Source organism: Tupaia chinensis, unplaced genomic scaffold (assembly GCF_000334495.1).
Source record: "Tupaia chinensis unplaced genomic scaffold, TupChi_1.0 Scaffold000311_2, whole genome shotgun sequence".
Taxonomy (NCBI): Eukaryota; Metazoa; Chordata; class Mammalia; order Scandentia; family Tupaiidae; genus Tupaia; species Tupaia belangeri.
In genome coordinates, this window is record NW_006159803.1 from 6,122,486 (window position 1) to 6,143,352 (window position 20,867).

General features: G+C 41.0%; 1 protein-coding gene and 1 long non-coding RNA gene across 3 annotated transcripts in view; one reads left to right on the forward strand and one right to left on the reverse strand.

Moving 5' to 3' along the window:
* Positions 1 to 11,848, forward strand: part of LAYN (layilin) — a 21,213-nt gene extending 9,365 nt beyond the window's left edge. Inside the window, exons 3-7 of one of the 2 annotated variants that reach the window (XM_006151055.2) lie at positions 356 to 513; positions 3,553 to 3,585; positions 4,182 to 4,265; positions 8,339 to 8,441; positions 10,977 to 11,848. In XM_006151055.2, the coding sequence (XP_006151117.1) occupies positions 356 to 513; positions 3,553 to 3,585; positions 4,182 to 4,265; positions 8,339 to 8,441; positions 10,977 to 11,337 (739 nt within the window). In that variant the 3' untranslated portion in view covers positions 11,338 to 11,848. The remainder of the gene's footprint in view (positions 1 to 355; positions 514 to 3,552; positions 3,586 to 4,181; positions 4,266 to 8,338; positions 8,442 to 10,976) is intronic. The other variant, XM_027772870.1, reaches the window with a different exon arrangement.
* Positions 1 to 20,867, reverse strand: part of LOC114008221 (uncharacterized) — a 71,644-nt gene that overhangs the window by 906 nt on the left and 49,871 nt on the right. The gene's annotated exons all lie outside the window — the stretch shown is intronic.

Genomic DNA, 20,867 nt, shown 5'->3' on the forward strand with positions numbered 1-20,867 from the left:
TCTGTCTGGCTGGCGAGCGCACGCGCCCTACAATGAAAAACTCTCAAAAAAAAAAAAAAAAAAACCACTCTATTACCCAATTAGCAAAAAGCAAGAAAGAAATAAGATTATCCAGCTGTGCTAGCTGCTTTTTCTCATAATTACTTCACAGACATCATGTGGTAATATATTCCTCCCTACAGAGAGGTTGTGGTAAATGTCAGATGATTGATTGTGATGTCCATACTAGAAAGTGTGTGGTTCTACTTATTGGCAGCACTTCAACTCTTTCCTCTTGTGAATTGTGTTCTAAAGTCAATTTTTGCGTTCAGGGGTCTTTCTCCAGTTGCCTCCATTTGTTAACACCTTTCTACAGGAACTGGTATGTGGATGAGCCATCCTGTGGCAGTGAGGTCTGCGTGGTCATGTACCATCAGCCATCGGCACCTGCCGGCAGCGGGGGGCCCTACATGTTCCAGTGGAATGATGACCGATGCAACATGAAGAACAATTTCATTTGCAAATATTCTGATGGTAATGAATTCTCTCCCAAGCTTGTAGCTGAATTCTCAATCTCTTCTATTGTTTTATAAGTAACTGCAATTTCCATTTGTTATGTAGTTTCTGAGAAAGCTTTTTGCAAATGCCAAGCAATGTTAAACATCATAAATTCTTGTAAAGGGAAAAGTAATAATACCTCCTCACCAAGGTGTAATACTAACAACAAAAAGTTATCAGATGCCAAGAAAAAAGATGAAAGAAATATAGGGTCTAATTATATGTAATAAAACAAGAGTTATAATAATTTCAGGGGAAAAAAGTCCTCTCAGTGGACAACCATAAATTCTTACTCTTTCTACCTGTGAGGTTGGCTCTGATAGTTAGGAATGTAAGTCTCCTAACAGCCAGGTGAGACTCTTTTCTGGGGCATTAAAGAAACATCAAAACCATCAGAGGAAGTAGATGATGAAAAAAAAAAAAAAAAAAAAAACAGAAAAAAAGACTAATTTTGGGGGCAGCAGGTGCTGAACTCCCACACGGCCAATCACGGTTCAAGTCCTGGATCTGGAGACTTGTTTTCTCACTTTTCCTCTATCTCTCTTTCTCTAGTCAAATTTTAAACAACAACAACAATAATTATAATTAATAAAATAATTAAAAAATAAAACACATCAATTTCAACAGTGGTAGGCAGAGATAGCAGGCATCTTGATGAACAGATTCACCGTCTATATGTGCCTTGTAAATTCAAATTGCATGTGCTTCCAGATGTGTAAGGATTTTGACTTGGCCAGAAATCTACAGTCTCACTCTTCTGGGATTTCTCAGCCTATTCCTTTATAACTGACTTAGCTTTAAACTTGGATTGATTCTTGAGCTATCTCTGAAGTTTCTCACCTTCCTGAAGCCAAATGCTAGGCCTCAAGCTTGCATTCTTTCCTGACGGGAGTGGAGTGACATGTTAGTTATAGCTATTGATAGTTTGGGACTAAATAATGCTACCATTTTTAAATTGTTTGAATTGGACTATGCTTTCAGGGCAGGTTTTTTTTATTTATTTATTTTTAAAGAGGTTTTTGCCTTAGGGTGCATGCGCTCACCAGAGAGAGAGACACACAGTGAGAAACCACTCCCCACAAGGATGGTCACACTGCAATCCCTTCTCCTCCATTCTCCTCCCGAGATCTTGGGCATGTATGTACACGCACTTGGCATGATTTTAACCCACCAGGTCCAGGACTTGAACCACAGTCTACCATGTAGGAGTTCAGCCTTGTAACCACTACACTATCTGCTGGTCCCATTTGGGGCAGTTTTTGCTGCTTAAAGATGTTTTTCCTTCCCTTTTTTTTTTTTTTTTTTTGAGAGGTTTTTGCTATAGGGCATGTGTGCTCTCCAGACAGAGAGAGACCGATAGACAGAAAGCGAGAAATCACCCCCCAGGGGGGATGGCCACGCCGCAATCCCTTCTCCTCCATTCTCCTCTTGGGATCTTGGGTACGCACGCGCACAGGCCTGGCGTGAGTTTTAAGCCACCGGGTCCAGGACGCGAACTGCGGTCGACTACGTGGGAGTCTAGCAACATAACCATTACACTAACTGCTGGTCCCAAGATGTTTTTCCTTCCTCTTTACACCCTCAGTGAATTCCTCCCCTACTCTACAGAGTGTCTCAAGCAGGCAGATTGCAAAGATCTAGACTGACTTTGAGGGTCACCTTTTTACAAACTGGATTCTCATTACTTTTTAAAAAAATTATATTCCATTAGCTCCATGGTATAAACTTTTACACTCCTTGAACATTTTTTGAAATGTGGGACTTTGAAATTTTCTTTAAAATTCTTTATTTTGGGGCTTGGCACTCTTTAGAAGACTATATATTCTTCATTACCTTTGTTTCTACATGTATTAGCTAGACAGAGTCCTGGCAGAAAGAATATGGCATACCCACAGGGTTTAATGAGGAGTGTAAATAAAAAGGATATTTTCAGAGGTGGGGGCAAAGAGCAAGAGATAGGGAAGTACCCCCCCACCCCCACCCCCGCATGCGCACACACACACACACACCTTTATGGGATGATTATTAAGAGTTTCTGTCCTTTTAAAATGAAACTTCGGAATAGGTTAAACAGTCTGGCTTTGGAACTTTTTTTTTTTTTCGGTTTTTGCCATAGGACACATGTGCTTGATGGACAGAGACAGAGAGGAAAGTGAGAAATCACCACCCAGAGGGTATGGTCATGCAACAATCCTCTCTTCTCCAATCTCCTCTTGAGATTTTGGGCATACACACACACACACCCAATGTGGTTTTCAAGCTGCCAGGTCCAGAACTCAAACCACAGTCAGCCATGTGGGAGTCCAGCGCCTTAACCACTATGCCACCTGCTGGTTCCTAGGACTATGATTTCTAAAATCTCTCCTTTAAGGATGCTATCTCTACTAACCCCAGAGCATCAGATTAACATAAGAGACTATTGCCAATTCAAGAGGTAGACACACTCCAGTCAAAAGCAGAAACATTTGATGTAGATTGTATAACCTGTCTTCCCTGAGGCTCTTTGAAACATTTAAAATAACTCAGCTTCTTGGAGATGAATTCCCATGGCTCTCTAAAACACTCTCAATATGAATTGATAAACTGTCTTGGATTGCTTTAAAATAATCCAGGCTGGGCATGTAGCAGGGCAACAGTAGGGATTATAACTGGAACCACATTAGCTAGACAGTGACAAGAGTTGAAGGTTCATGACGGTACATAGGAGTTCATTATACCAGTCTTTCTACTTTTGTGTGTATTGAGAATTTTTCATATTTAAAAGTTTTGAGATACTTTATAAAAAAGAAGAAAGCACTGAAATAAAGTTTGGGGATGGCTAGTCTTTATATAGGAAATGATTCTTCTGACTTACTAACTGGGCTCCTGATATCAGATAATAATAAAAAATTTGGTAACAGTAAATAAAGCTTATTGGATGATGAAGGAGCAACTAAATGGAAGCATGCTCTAGCCTATTTCATTCAGATGCCATGAAGATTCAGGGTTTTTTTATTTTGTTTCTTCTTGCTACAGAGGAACTAACAGCTCCTTCTCCAAGGCCTGGAGGTAAGGCTGTCATTTGAGGTTGGAATCAATTTAAGCTGCTTCACAGCCCATTCCTAGATTTAGAGCCATATGTCCTTTAGAGCATATGGTTCTAATATTCAATAGAAAGACTATTGGTGTTTATCCAGATATTTTAGACAGGTATATGTCATGATCAGCCATGACAATTAGTTCATTAGCCTCACTCTAATGTCTGTTTCTCTCAAAGCTGAAAAACAACGCTCATAAATTCAGTTTGGGATATTGCTTGTCATTATTGATTACAGGAAAGGAATAATTTAATCAAATGAGATGAGATATGAACCGAACTGATGATTTATGGTCTCAGAAATGGGTCACTTTCTGGGCCCCAGCACCAGCAGCTTGTTGGTTGTTTGGGTACCTGATCTCACCAAGGGTCTCACCAAAAAGATGAAGATAATAGACCTCTAGAGGGCAGCAAATTCAGCCCTTGATTTTTCTGTTTGTAAATGTCACTGGGCTGGGCAACTTGCTACTGCTCTTCTGCATCCCACTTTCAATGTGGTAGGATGACAGAGCATATCTGCATTATGATGCCTTTATCCAAGTTCTCAAGCCTATATGTCTCAATCCAGGTGAGGGAACAGAGCCAGCAACACCCACATCTCCAGAAGAAACACAGAAAGAAGATACCAAAGAAACATTTAAGGAAAGTACAGGTATGTTCAGAACCCTCCAGGGGAAGACAGATGATACGATTCCCTTAATTACAAATCACCCGAGGTTACATGCCTCACTTTATTCTTTCTCACACCTACTCAACAATGAAACTAGACAGGGTGCCTGGGACTGCAAAAGCAGTATTAAATGTCAGGTTAGGCTTCATCAGTGAAACACGCAAATGGTACTATCCTAAAACAAGTGGGGAGATTAGATTAGACAGGAGGTGAAAAATCTGCATGAAGACAGAGTCCTGGGATCCACCCAGAGATCATGGGGTGTGGGAATACTCAAAGAGTGGATGTAGAGAAATAAGAGCAGAAAGACCCAGGCCATGAGCATAACATCTATGATTAATATTCATATATAAAACAGAGGAAATGGACCAAAACATTTAAAAAGTTAGATCATAAAAGGTGAAAAAAATGGAGTGATAAACTGGAGTGCTTTCTATATCACTCTCACCCTGAATTAGTTTTTGTCACTGGGCAACCTCGTTTTGTTTTTTAATTGTCAGAAGGTATGTTCCCTTGCGAGAGAAAGAGAAAGAAAGAGTGCCCCACTAAGTTGTGGTCATACTACAATCCGTTTGCCTCTATTCCTCCCTCTTGTCGGGACTTTAGGTGTGCAGGCACACACTCCCAGCATTTTTTCAAGCCACCAGAGATGGGCCAGGCTTTGAATTGTAGTAGGCCATATGGGTGGTTTGGATGTATTTGTGTGCGTAAGGATGCACTGGCTCCAATGCACAGCATTTAACCACTGCACTATAGGTCTGGCCCACTGGGCAACTTAAAGAAAATACTTCATTTCTCTGTGCTTCAATTTAATCACTTGCAAAATGGAAGTAACAATATTTTTCCTATCTACCTAAGAGCATTACTATGCCCATAAAATGAAATAAAATATTGCAAGGCTGCAATTCAATTCTGACATTAACCACTAGAGTCCGTGCAGACTCTACAGCTTAAGGACACACTCTGAACAAGACTGCACTCGCTTCTGACATTAGCCACAAGTTTGGGGGGGGCGGTGTCCCCAGGCCACCCACACTTCTGACCAATTGGTTATAGATTCTGGGATGCCCATGCCTCCCTTACCCCCCAACTCAGGTTCATTAATTCACTAGAACAACTCACAGAACTCAGGAAAACACTATGCTATGACTACATTGTATTGTACAAAATGCAAGTCAGGAACAGTCAAATGAAGAGACCCACAGGACAAGGTCTGGGGAGGTTCTAGATGGGAAGTTTCTGTGTCCTCTCCTCATAAAATCAGGAGAGTCAGTTTCACTAAACTTTGTTGTCCAGCAATTTTATTGGAGTTTCATTACATAAACATGATTGATTTTTTTTTAAATGCCAGAGAGGGCACATGCACATGGCAGAGAGAGAAAGGGGGGAGAGAGAAAGAGGGGAAGAAAAAAAAGAACTCCCAAATGGGGCCCAGTCATGTCACAATCCGCTTTTCTCCACTTCTTTATCCTGCTGGGATCCTGAACATGCACATACACACATGTCTGGCATGTTTTTCAAGCCTCTAGGATGAGAATTTGAACCTTAGTCAGCCATGCAGGATCTGGCTCCTTCCCACAGCATTTAATCACTGAACTAAGGGGCTGGCCTGGCATGATTTGATCACAGGCCATGTGGTGGTATTCAATCTCTAAAGGAGGCCAGGCTAATATCACCCAGCTCAAAGCCCCAACCTTCTAATCACAGTGAGGCTTCCTAGCACCCACCCTGAAACATGTCCTTGACAATAAACTTTGATATGGACTTAAGGGCTCATGAACAACAAAGTCATTTATACTGCTTGGGAAATTCCAAATTCCAAGGAATTGGAGCTTCCCTTCCAGGAACCAGTGACAAAAGTCAATAAATTTTTTTTTATTATACAACAGACATAATGTGTGAAAATGTCTTGAAAGTTCAAAATGAGACACCCACCATGACACAGCAGTAACATAACATTCCACGATGCTGAGGCCACATGAGAGGCTCCTACGTTCACATCCCAAGGTCCCCCTGTTTATACCAGGTATGCCACACATGCCCATGATCCTGGCTGGCTGAGACTAGGAGTGGATTGTCACATGGGGACCCTACTAGTGATGCTTGCCTCTCTCTCTCTCTCTCTCTCTCTCTCTCTCCGCTCTCTCGCTCTCTCTCCCTCTCTCCCTCCCTCCCTCCCTCCCTCCCTCTCTCCTTCCCTCCCTCTCTCTCAGAATAAATAAAAAATTAATCTTCATTTTCTTTCTTTTTTATTTACTTATTTACTTATTTTTTATTTTTATTTTTGTAGTTTGCTATAGGGTATGTGCACTTGCAGACAGGGTCAGAGATAAAGAGAGAGAGGAAGTGAGAAAGCACCTCCCAGGCAAACCCTTCTCCTCTCAGGATTTTAGACACACATGCACGCACACCTAGCATAATCTTCAAGCCACCAGAACCAGGACTTGAACAGCTCTGTCAGCCATGTGGGTTCCAGTTGCCATTTGCTAGTCCAGAAATTTTTTTTTTAAGTGCAAAGTGCTGTGCAAAGGCGGGAGGCATTTCTACTGCTCATTGTTCTAGTGATATTTAAAGTGAGTTTGGGGGATCATTTGTTTTTTGTTTCTTAATGGTTGTCAGGTTTGTGATCTTAATGGGATGGGAACAGTTTCTGGATGGTAGTGAATGTTGGATCAGTGGGAATAGGAAGAGGATTAGTCTCCAATCATAGATTTCTCCACAGCCCCTGAAAGAAAGATCTGTGGTCCTAAGTCTTAAAGCAGGGGTTCCCAGCCCCTGGGCCATAGATCAGTCTGTGGGCTACTAGCAACCCACATGGCAGGAGTGAAGCACTCACATTACCCTGAGCTCTGCCTCCTGTCAGATCATGGCACCACTAGGTTCCATTGTGAACTGTGCATACAAGAGATCTAGGTTGCCCCTTATGAGAATCTAAAGCCTGATGATCTGAGGTAGAGCTGAGGCAGTAATAGCCAGGTGGTGGCTAGCGCCAGGGAGTGCCTGCAAGTACTGCATTATGGTAAATTGTATAATTATTTCATTATATAGCATAATGTAATAATAATAGAAATAAAATACACAATAAACATAATGTGCTTGAATCATCCTGAAACCATCCTCTTCTTTACTGCCCCCACCCCCAGAACATGGCAAAAATTGTCTTCCATGAAACCGTTCCTGGTACCAAAAAAGTCAGGGACAGTTTTGCAATCTAATTCATGGGTTTTATGTGACCTTGACTCTCCTGGTGACGATGAACTTTTGGTTTGCTCCTTTTTCCCACCTTGGCCTACTATGGCTATCCTTAGAGACAAACATCAGCACTGGGCCATCAGCCCCTGCTCTGCTAAGAAAAAGGACAATAAAAGAGAAAATCCAATTTTTTTTCATTAACAAACGTGTCCACCTAATATTTGCAAGAGACCCAGAAATTTAAACTTACTTTAATTATTACTTAGGGTGATGGGTAGGTTAAAAAAAAAATGCTCATTTGTTAAGATTAGAAGACCCTTTGCTAAGCAGGTAACTGCATCTATCTCCTTCCAGGAATGTGTTTTTTGGAGCACAATACTCTGTGTTGATTATGACTTTTTTTTCTTTAAGGTTTTTGCCATAGGGTGCATGTGCTTACTGGAGAGAGAGAGAGAGAGAGAGAGGGACAGTGAGAAATCTCCCCCAAGGGGGATGGCCATGCCAAAATCCCTTCTCCTCCATTCTCCTTTTGGGATTTTGGGCACACATGTACCCAGCATGATTTTCAAGCAACCAGATCCAGGACTTGAAATGCGGTTTACCATGTGGGAGTCTAGCACCTTAACCACCATACTACCTGCTGACCCCACACTTTTTATTCAAAATTTTTTTTGCCAAAGGGCATGTGCACTCACCAGAGAGAGACAAAAAGAGAGAGAGGGAAAGTGAGAAATTACCTCTTGTGGAGGACGGCCAAGTGCTTTAACCACCGTGCCACCTGTTGGCCCCGATTATGCTTTTTCAAAACATGGTTTGAAGCACAAAAATATCACCAATGCTGATGCTGTACTTTTTCTTTTCAGAAGCTGCCTTGAATCTTGCCTACATCCTAGTCCCCAGCATTCCTCTTCTCCTCCTGCTTGTGGTCACCACAGTTGTATGTTGGGTTTGGATCTGTAGAAAGAGGCAAGTAAAACCTCTTCATTTAGGTAAAAGCCCTGGCAGGGGCTAAGTGGTGGTCGCACAACTGGACCCACACGGAAAGGTCCAGGGATTGCATTCTGGAATCTCCCAAAGTATGCTGGGTGCACACACATGCCCATGATCTAGGCTGAGACCGAGGGTGCACCAAGATGGGGGTGCCTATCTCTCTGTCTTTCCATCTCTGTTTCTCATGAAAGGAATAAATAAACTTAAAATTTAAAAATTTTTTTAAAAAAAGAAAAAAAGCCATGCAGCTCCCAAAGAATCATCATTGCAAATTTGGCTCAGGGCATTTAAAAGAACGAAGCATTTGGGGTCAGCTGATGGCATCGTAGTTGCGTCACTGAACTCCCACATGGTAAACCACAGTTTGTGTCCTGGACCCAGTGGCTTGAAACTCACACTCGGTTCATGTGCATATATGCACAAAATCCTGGAAGGAGAATGGAGGAGAGGGGATTGTTGCATGGCTATCGCCCACCCCCCTCCTCCTGCTGGAGGTTATTTCTCACTTTCCCTCTCATTATCTGTCTGTTTCACTCCAGCGAGCACATGCACACTAAGGCAAAACTTCTTTATAAATAAATACACTAAGCATTACGCTTAATTTTGATTAAGAGAACTATTTCATTTTTTGTTTTGTTGATTTTTTTGAGAGTTTACTTTATATAAGGTGAGTGCACTCACCAGAGACGGAGAAAGCAAGAAAATGATAAATCGCCCCCCAGAGGGATGGCCATGCTAGTCCCTTCTCCTCCATTCTCTTGGGATTTTGAGCATGCATGCACACATGCCCAGCATGTTTAAGCCACTGGGTCCAGGACTTGAACCACAGTCTACCATATGGGAGTTCAGCACTTTTACCACTATGCCACCTGCTGACTCCTTTCGTTGTTATCCCCCCCGTGAGGGGATGCTTTCTCATTTTCCTTCTCTTTCTTTCTCTCTCTGCTTCTCTACAGGGAGTACACACACCTTCGTATAACTAAAAAAAAAAGAAAGAAAGAAAGAAAGAAAAAGAAACAGTGTGGCCATTGTTGTCTCCTCCTTCCTGAGTCTCCCTAGTCGCTGGGATTACAGGCACACACCCCCATGCCAGGACTTTCAGGCTGGGCCTCCCACATCCTGGCCTGTACATTACAGCATCTCAGCGGTGCATGCCACTGCAGCTGGGCCTGTGATCTTACTTTTTATTTTATTTCTTGTGTGTGAAAGATTTTTAACTTGAAGACTAAAACTGTTATTCACCTCCTGCATGTCCATGCATTACACAGCAAAAATGTTCTCATGAATGTTAAGTCCTCACATGTAAAAAGTTTGCTGAGTGAGTGAAAGAATGAATACTGAGCCATGTGAAAAAAAAAGTGGAGCATTCCAGTAAACATTGTGAAACAAAGTGGAACTAAACCACTTAATAGGAAGCAAGAGCTAAATTCCCGTTAGCCGACTTTTCAGTGACTAGACACATGTACATCGCTATACTAGCTCACCCAGACAACTCCGGCTTATGGTCAGGATCACGTGCCTCTACTTTTTTAGGTAGTCGTGTTAGCTATTATGATGATGACCTCTCATTAGCCATTCCCTTTGAATTTAAAAGTAGAATTCAGTTCAAAAACTTACAAATATATTTTATAACTGCTTACTGTGCAGTTGGCTCTCAACATCTTTCTTACTTTATTTAGCACCTCGCCAGGACTGTTAATCTAAAGGTGAGGTCTGTCTATCCCAAAGGTTTTTATCCTTTTTTGGGCCATAGGCTCCTGTAAGTCTGGTGAAGCCTATGGACTGCCTCCCAGAACAATATTTTTAATGCATAAATATTGGGTCCCAAAGGAAGCAATCATACTATGACATAGTTTAGCAAAATAGTTCCAAAATTGAATATGTCATTCAGTAATACATGTGCTTCTTTACTAATGTTTATTATTGGTGGGTATAATTATCATAATTTTGAAGTAGAGATGAATAAAAAATATTTCGAAGCATCTATAATAATTGTAGTATAAAATAAAAGTGTGATTTCTGTTAGTAATCGATTCAAAGATATTAATTCTACTCTGGTTTAGTGCATACATACATAAAGTGGAAGGACACACTAAATTTCAGAGATGAGTTTTCTAGAATGTGATTCTTTTTTCCTATCCAGTTCCATCCCTGAACTCTCCAGAAGTTCTGAGAACCTCAGATAATAACCTGGAGGCCCTGAATGACAGATACGCAATCACTTCAAACTACAAAGATTCTCCCAAAAAAAAGTTCATGAAAAATGCATAGTCTGAAAAAAAACTACATAAGAATTTCAAAAATTTTGCACCAGAAAAACTCATTTTAATTCCATTTTCCACAAACTTTTTGAAGTCCCCTTATGATGCTTCCCTGATTTGTTCCCATACCACTACAAAGCCCTGGCCTGTGAGTTTAGGTACCGAGGAGTGCCTAGGAATACCTCCTCCTGCCTGAACGGGAAGCATTGCCTAGTCTGAAATACTCAGTCCTGGTTTTCTTTCCTTCTAGAACACAGGAGCGTCCAGACCCTAGCCCAAAGGAGCAACACACCATCTGGCCCTCTCCTCACCAAGGGAACAGCCCTGACCTAGAGGTTTACAATGTCATAAGGAAACAAAGTGAAGCTGATTTAGCTGAGACTCGGCCAGACCTGAAGAATATTTCATTCCGAGTATGTACAGAAGTCACTCCTGATGACCTGTCTTGTGACTATGACAACATGGCTGTGAACCCATCAGAAAGTGGATTCGTGACTCTAGCAAGCATGGAAAGTGGATTTGTGACCAATGACATTTATGAGTTCTCCCCAGACCGAATAGGGAGGAGCAAGGAGTCTGGGTGGGTAGAAAATGAAATATATGGCTATTAACGTGCATTTCAAAAAACAAACAAACAAACAAAAAGCTTGAACTGACAAGAATGGGAAGAAAATGAGATATAAATTCTCCTATTTCCTACAAGAAAATAATAAGACGTTCTGTGAAAATGCTCAGATCAGGTCCTGGGGTAAGCATGTGATCCCCATTAGCTCCTGTTGGGTCCCAAAGATTTGGCTGTCTCCCTTATCCTAGTCTCTTACCAGCTCAGTCTTCGGAGAAAGTGCCTTACCCAGGGTTCTGGCATACAGTGGAGTCTCGATAAATGTTAGTTTATGGGTAATACCTGGTTTCTAAGGGATAGAGCTTTATAGGCAGGGATGAGGGTTGAGGCTTGGAAAACCCACCTATAGGTTCTGTTTTCCTTGCTCTAAACAGCAGGACACAGGATCATAAGGAAACAGAAACCACAGACTCAAAGCCAACATGCACATCAACAATTGTTATGTCTGTTTTCTTCAAAGGATAAAATCAAATAAAAAGCAGGAAGCAAAATGTTATTTAGCCTATGACTACAGCCCTTCCTCTGTGTGTGTTCTCAGGAGATGGTTTTTCTTCTCTCTCTCCCTCTCTCTTTTTTTAATTTTTTTCTCTTTCTCCTGACATCCAAACTTGGAAATCCAACTTGGAAATACTTTAGGAACTAAAAATGAAATGTGAGTCTCAGCTTCTAACTAGGCCTATTTGTGCTCCCAGCCCTGATAAGGCATGTTGGTCTGTCTGAGCATTTGTCTAATTACAGCACCTACATTATAAATAATGATTGTAATTCCACCTTTTGTTTTAGGGATCTGACTACTTCAAATCCAGAGAAAATTTTCTTTCTCTTTTTTTTTAGAGGGATTTTTGTATAGAGCATGTGTGCTCGCCAGAGAGAGAGAGACAGAAAGACAGAAAGCAAGAAACTGCTTCCCCAGGGGGATGGCCATGCCACAGTCCCTTCTCCATTCTCCTCTCGGGATTTTGGGCATGCACACATACGTACCAAGCATGAATCTCAAGCCTCTGGATCCATGACTAGAAATGCAGGCAGCCATGTGGAGTCCCAATGACATAACCATTATGCTATCTACCGGTCCCAACACAGAAAAATTTCTTAGCCTAACATTAGTCATGTACACTTTAAAAGTCTAAAAGTCATTATTTAAATCACCAGTATCCTCCATCTATCAGCTTCATAATCCTATTTTTTTTTCAGAGAGATGTTTGCTATAGGGCACGTATGCTCACTGAAGACCCAGAGAGACAGAGAAATAGAAAGTGAGAAATCACCCCCCAGGAGGGATAGCTACACCACAATCCCTTCTCCTCTGTTCTCTTCCTGGGATTTTGAGCACATATGCACACACACTCAGTGTGAGTTTGAAGACACCAGGTCCAGGACTCAAACCACAGACTGCCATGTGGAAGTCCAGCTTCATAACCACTACACCATCTGTTAGTCCCATAATCCTATTATTTTAACCTTTCTACATACATCTTATTTTTGAATAGTTTAGCAACTTTGCCTCACATACAGAGCTCCAAGCTAAAAGGAGTTAACTAGTCTTGGTCCAAGCAGTAGTGAATACAGTAGTGAATACACCCGATTATCTGCCCTGCTGGGGCAGAGACATGATGGCTAACAAAACATCACTTCTACCTTCTCCGGAAAATACGTTTTATGGACTTAAAACATTTCAAGAAAAAACCTGGGCATGTAGTCTGAGGAACTGATTTATTCCTCAAAAACATCCAAATTCCCAGTTTGCTTCAGTCCTGGCTCCATCCTTTATCCTTCACCTGTTTATTTCACAATTCTGACCCCTCTCAGACTGCAAGCTCCATGAGGGCAGGAATCCTCTCTGCCTGTCAGCCTTGCACTTCCTGTAGAACCATGATGGCACCTTGCAGAGCAGGCCATCAAGATTTGTTGAATAGATGAACAAAGACTCTTTCAGACTGATGTAAAATAGCCTAAATGTTTCAATGGGAAAGTTTGTAGGACCTGTTTTTCATATCCCTCCTCGGTGGAAGAAGTAATTAAGTAATTTTAGTTTAAAAAGCACTCCTACTGCTTATGGAGGAAGCACAGTAACAAGTGGGAAACTAAAGAACTGTGTTAACAATTTACTTTAATTGTGTCACTAACACTCGAAATAAGGACCCATTCTTAATCCATAGAGTGATGTCATAGCCAGAGTGAAGCCTTCAGCATCTTCCCTTTGTCATTAGTATGTGACCACCTGGGGCCCACACATCTGTTCCTTCTGTGTTTGTACAGTCAGTCTGACCCATATTTTAATTATGCAATTTCTTTTTTCCTCATGGGATATACTAGCCTGAATCCATCCAATTTCATTTCTAAGAATTACATGTCACAGGTCATCTCTCTAGCCTAGTGGTTAAGGGAGTTGGATCCTTTATGGCCTACTGTGGTTCAAATCCTAGCCCAGGTAGCTTGAAAAACATGACAGGTGCTTGTGCATGTGTGTGCCCCAAATCCCAACAGTTTGCAGAAATGAAGAGATTATGGCATGACCATGCTTTATATTGGGGAGTGCTTTCTCCCTTTCTCTCTCTCTTTCTTTCTGTCTCTGGCAAGTACGCACACCCTCTGGCAGTTAAGAAAAAAAAAAAGAATTTCACTTCACCTATTTAACAAACATTTGCTAATGTTTGTTAAGCATAAAATGTTGAGTGTTTGTGATGTTCAAACTGAAAATGAGCTTATTCATTGAGCTGCACCATTTGGAAATTGAGTAAGTCTATTTCATTATTTATACCACAGTTCCCAATCTTTTTTCCCCATTGTGATAGAGATGACAGATGAACTGTATGTATCAGAGAAGTCCTTTGGGTCTACCTACTCAATAAGCATTTCGTGAATACCCCACCTCGTGCCATGCCCTATGCCAGATTTCAGGACTAAGGCATGTGTCAGTTAGGTTGCAGATTATGTACATGTACCCATGTGGTAGCTGTAAGCTCTTTTTCTCTTGTGCAATTCATTCATTCACTTGTTTGAACAATTTTAAGCATCCCTACTCTGTATCAGGATAATACTAGGTGCTAGGCATACAATGCCAAATAAGACAGACACAGGCCCACTCTCATGAAGCTTACACTCCGGTGGGGAAAAGAAGGTACATCAAAATACACATGAATGGGGAACTAGCAGTTAGCGTAATGGCTATGTCACTGGACTCCCACGTAGTCGACCGCGGTTCGTGTCCCGGACCCAGTGGCTTAAAACTCACGCCGGGCGCGTGTGCGTGCGTGCCCAGGATCCCGAGAGGAGAATGGAGGAGAAAGGATTGCAGCGTGACCATCCCCCCTGGGGGATGATTTCTCGCTTTCTGTCTCTATGTCTCTCTCTGTCTGTCTGGCGAGCGCACGCGCCCTACAGTGAAAATCTCTCCAAAAAAAAAAAATACATATGAATAAAAGACTTTTTTAAAAATTATTTGCAGCTCTTGCTGTTCTTCCTCCTTTGTATTATTCCTTCCCTTTCTTTACCCTTAACTTCCTTTCTGTCCCTGAATTCTCAGGTCCTAAAACCACAGTCAGAGGAAAGTAAGCATCTGGCTCTGAAAAGAGGGGGGGAGTTGGTAGCTCTGAGTAGGGAGTCAGGCATGAGCAGGGTGAGACCTGTGTGCACATGGCCTGAGAAAGCAAGGAGGCTATCTACACAGGGGTGAAGCAGCAGCGACAATGGGAGATTGGTCACTACAGGGGAAGAAATAAGTAAGCATACCAAGGACAAGGAAGGCCAGGTTTCTCACTATCAGAGAAGGCAGCTATAGATATGAAAAGGGAAAAAAACTGGAATGACCTCATGGCGTAAGACTGAAATTTTAAACATTGGTGTCACCTCATGGTTTTTGATATTAATTATCTACACATATATGTATATGTGTATAGATGCAGATAATGTTTAGCTAGTGCTCAGGTCTTAGCTTCTAAATACCATTCTCCACTCAAATAAACCAAGACTACAAGAGAGAGAAGAAAAAAAAAAGCTAATTCCAGGGCTGGAATAGAGAAAATGTAAAATTAGCTTGAAATTTTTTCTGGTTCCAGATGGCAAAGAAATATTCAAGAATGATGGGGGATTGGTCAAATGTGCAACAAAATAAATAATTATAGTGATGGATTGCAACTCATTGAATAAGACAGGAAACCATAAATCCACACTGATGTAAAATAATATATTGAAATTTTGATGAGGAATGGGATATTTACATAATTTCAGAGTAACTCCCCCACAAAATGCTCATTAATTGCAAAGACAACACTGGAGGCACATTGCACCTTAGTGAAATGATCATCGGTGTGAAGCTCGTCAATATTCGGGAAAATGAAATTCTGTTCCACCTAATGGAGTGGAATGAGAGAAATGCAAAAACACATCATAATGTTTTTGCCACCGTGCATAATCTGTGTCTAATTATGAGGAACCATTATACAAAAACGAATTAATGGGTATCAAAATAATTGGCCAGCAAACTTTAAGTTGCAAGGTAATGAAAGTCAAAGAAAAACGGACCAGCAGTTAGTGTAATGGCTATGTCGCTGGACTCCCATGTAGTCAACCGAGGTTCGGGTCCTGGACCCGGCAGCTTAAACTCACGCCAGGCGCGTGTGTGTGTGTGTCCAAGATCCAGAGAAGAGAATGGAGAAGGGATTGCGGCGTGGCCATCCCCCTTGGGGTGTGATTTTGCGCTGTCTCTCTGTCTCTGTCTCTATAAGCAAAAACCTCTCCAAAAAATAAAGAAAGAAAGAAAGAAAATCAAAGAAAAACTAAGGCATTGCTCTATAGTAAGGAGAACAAAGAGAGAGGACAAGCAAAAGCATTGGTTGACTCTGAACCAGCTTATTTTCCTATAAGGAAAAATACCGCAACATTTAGCAGTACTTGAATGGGACCTAAGAATTAAGTAACAGTAATGTATCAATGTTATCTTCCTGATTTTGATGGTCATACTGAGCTATTTGTAGGAAATACACTTTGGAATATTTTTTAACAATTTTTATTTATTTATTTATTATTTAATTTTGCTATAAGTCATGTCCACTCACGAGAGAATGAGAGAGAGACAAAGCAAACTGCCAGTCCAGGACTTGAACTGTGCTTAGCCATGTGGGAGCTCAGCATTTTAACCACCATGTCACCTCCTGGTCTCCATGTTGGAATATTAAGAGATGGGGGCCAGCAGGTGGCATGGAGTTTGAGGTGCTGGATTCCACATGGCTGGCTCTGTGGTTTGAGTTCTAGACTCAGTGGCTTGAAAATCACGCCAGATACGTGTGTATGAGTATGTGTACCCAAGATCCCGAGAGAAGACTGGAGGAGAAAGGTGCAGGATGGCCATCCCCCTGAGGAGTGAGTTTTCACTACTCTCTCCCACCCCCATCTCTCTCTGGTGAGTACATGTGCCCTATAGCAAAAGTGAAAAATATTTTTAAAAACAGATTCTAAAAAAAGGGGGATATCAAGAGATGATAGGACATTAAGCTGGCAACTTACTCTCATGTATATTTGTTTCAGATTCTCTAAGGAAAAGAATTTGCAAACATTGGTATTGAAATTATTGGTAATATTTACTTGCTGTAACTTTGCATTTAAAAGCAACACATTGGTTTGCCATGATTGTGGTTGGTAGCTGTCTGAGAGCCTCTGATCCAGGACAAAAATGAAATACTGATAAAGCCTTCAATCAGCACTCCAGCTCTAAGGCTCAGGTCCAGCTCCTGAATGCCACCTTGAATCACCTTACAAGGTAGAGAGAGCGGCTGTGAGCCAACCCACAAAAATGAATTCAGAGATTCCTTTTCTCCAAGATTTACTGTCTTTCTCCTGTGAAAATGCAAAGAGCTTTGGTGATCTAGATTAGATAAACTCTAAGGTGTCTTCCGGCTCTAAAATCATTTGGTTTTAACAGGATCTTTTTTCTAACCTGTGGTTGGGTGTGTTATGCTCACATTACTTCTGAACCTGTATAAGACATGCCTCACAGTGGATAGCAAGCTGAAGACAAAGGTGCCAAATGAAGGCCTAGGAAATAGCATGCCCAGGGATAGAGAAGCAACAAAGCCAGTTATTCTCCATACCCCTCTTTTTTTTTTTAAAGGACAGGAAATTTTCCTAATTATTAAATAATCTTAAGGGTTTTTTTTATTCATGATAGAAGATATCTGTGCACATGTGAGAGAGAAGAGAACCCTCCAAAGGATCTCAAAATACATGATTTTCTTTCTCTGGTCCTCCAGCCATCAGATCCTGGATACTGTCACGTGAGCCTGGTGAGTTTCAGGCCGACTAGTTCAGGATATGAACGTCTGTTGCCATGTGGAATTCAGCTTCTATTGAGCAGCATATTACTACTGTGCCACAGATACAGTTTTTTCTTAAATCCTAAATTCCTATAGCAGAAAGATGTAGTGACTAAAATGAGTCATCTGAGTAAAAAGAAACCAGTTTTTCAAAGAATATGCCTAGGTATAAGGTTTCAGAAATAGATATGTTAGATACACATAACAAAAGTGGTTCTTGAGAACTTTCGATGATCAGTTACATATTTTAAATATATAGCCCAGGTCAGCTCCATAGTGCAGTGGTTAAACCATTGTGCAGAGGAAGCCAGATTCTACACGGCCCACCGGGGTTCAAGTCCCAGGCCTAATGGCTTACACACCAGGCATACTAGCACATATCCAGGATCTTGACAGGAAGGAGAATTAGAGGAAAAGATATTGCAGCCCCACTGGTGGAATTTCTTCTCTCTCACACTCACATGTATGTCCCCTCTGGCATAATAAAGGAAAAACAAAATAAAACAAAAATTTAGAGTACTTTAAGAGCTTGAAGTTTATGCCATTCTGTTCTTCTCTGTTCTCATATGCCCTCTGTTTGGTTTAAAGTAAGATCAAGTAGAATTCATAATCGCTTGACAGTATTGGTATATGAGAGGGAATGGCCTGAAAGTATTTCCTACAATGAAACTTTGCCAGGAAGTTTGAGTCTGCATTAATAGCTTCAACCAGCAGGTGGTAGTGTTAGGATGGCACAGAAATTTTACCTAATTCTAACGTTCATCAATTTCTGGAAGTAACTTCCTGCAACTATGAAGACAAAGGGAGGTAAGAATATAAAGAAAAAAAAAAGGCAATACAATGACATCAGTGATCCTGGTGTCTAGATTCAGGGTCTAGATTCTAAATCCTGTCACGTACTGGCTATGCAATCTTGAGCGAACTACTCATTATCTATTTGTTTCCTCACCTATAAAATGAGGATAATATAACCTACATGAAAGTGATGCTAAGAGACAAAAAAAAAAAAATCACAAAATATGTGTGAAGCATTTGGTACATATTATGGGTTACTCTCTCCTAATAATTTTTAATTTACTGAACTCCTAACCCTTAATATCTCAAAATGTGATTTTTAAATTTATTTTATTTATTTATTTTTTTTTTGGAAATATAGTTGTTGCAGATATCATCAGTTAAAATGAAGTCATTCGGGGCCAGCAGGTGGTATGGTGGTTAAGGTGCTGGACTCCTACATGACCAAATGAGGTTTGAGTCCCAGATCTGGTGGCTTGCTTTCTAACTTTCTCTCTCTCTCTCTCGCTCTCGCTCTCGCTCTCTCTCTCCTTCTCTCTCTGTCTCTCTCTCTCTCTGGTGAGCTCACATGTCCTATTCGCCGACCAATAATAATACTTTTAGAGATAATAATAAATAAATAATTCCAAAATATAAAAATGAAGTCATTAGGGTTCCACCCTAATCCAATGACTGAGGTCCTTATAAAAAGAAGAAATTTGAACACATACAAACCCAGGGAGAACACCACATGCAGATGAAGGCAGAGCTCAAAGTGATGGTTTTACAAGCCCAGGAATTCCAAGAATACTGGCAAACCACCAGAAACTAGAAGAGAGGTATAAAGGAGATTCTCTCTCAGCCCTCAAAAGGAACCAGTCCTGCCAACACCTTGATCTTGGATTCTAGCCTCTAGAAGTGTGTGAAGATCAATTTCTATTGTCTAAGCCAGTCCATCTGTGGTGCTTTGTTATGGCAGTCACAGCATACTAATAGAGCACATTATAAGTGTCCATTAAATATTAGCCAGTATGGGGGCTGTCAGGTGGCATGGTAGTTAAAGGTGTTAGATTCCCACATCGCCGACCACAGTTTGAGTCCCAGACCTGGAGGCTTGCTTTCTTGCTTTCCCTTTCTCTCTGTCTCTGTCCGGTCAAATTAAAATAATAATAACAAATGGAATTAAATAAATAAATAAGTCTTTAAAAATACATATCTCTATATATTAGCCAGTATTGGTCCTGAATAGTTTTAATCTAATTGTACTAAGACAATAGTTTTTACCATAAACTAAAGTCCATCTTCAAGCTATCAGGTAGGAAAGACAAATGAAACAGGATTAACAAAACTTTCATTGATAATTTCTTAAAATGAGAGCCATATGGAGATTCATTTTTTTAACCTCCTCTATTCTTATGTATGTTTGAAAGTTTCTATTACAAATTTTTTTAAATAAAAAGACTAGAGGGGCCATCAGGTGGTGTGGTGGTTAAGGGCATTAGATTGCTATATGGCCAACCATGGTTCTAGTCCTAGACCTGGCAGCTTGCTTTCTCACTTCCCACCCCACCCCTCGTCCCTTGCTAGTCAAACTTAAATAAATAAATAACTAAATAAAGTTAAATAATGCTTTATAAATAAACAAATAAACAGACTAGAAAGGAGAGAAACTATCACAGCTCTTCCTCTTGCTGAGAGGGAAAGTTCTTCTGTAGAGGGTTGAGAGAGAAAGGCTTAGAAACTCTGCTGAGGTTCTCATTGCAAGAAATAATATTAAAGTGACATAAGGAGGACCCTAGAACTAGTTTATCAATCATTTACCTAATAATTGTTCTCTACCAGTGCTGGAATACAATAAACCAGAAAAATATTAATTCACTGAGTACCTACTCTCTGCCACGTACTTTCACATCTTTTTTAAATCCTTGGGGCCAGCAGCTGGAGGGATGGCTATGTCACTGGACTCCCACATAGTCGACCACAGTTCAAGTCCCAGACCAGGTGGCTTAAACTCATGCTGGGCGCATGTGCCTGTGTGCCCAAGATCCCGAGAGGCGAATGGAGGAGAAGGGATTGCAGTAAGGCCATCCCCCCTGGGGGGTGATTTCTCGCTTTCTGTCTCTCTGTCTCTGTCTGGCTGGCTGGCAAGCACACGCACCCTACAGCAAAAACCTCTCCAAAAAAAAAAAATCCTCATAGTAATATTGCTCAGTAAGCAGAGATTATCATTTTTTTAATTGCCAGAGAACACGTGGGCTCACCAGAGAGAGACAGAGAAGGAGAGAGAAAAAGCACTCCCTCATTGTGGTCATACTATAATCCCTTCTTTTCCATTTCTCCATCCCATCAGGGTATTGGGTACACATGCACACATGCTTCGTGTGTTTTTTTGTTTTATAGAGAGAGATTTTGCACTCGTGAGAAAGACATAGAG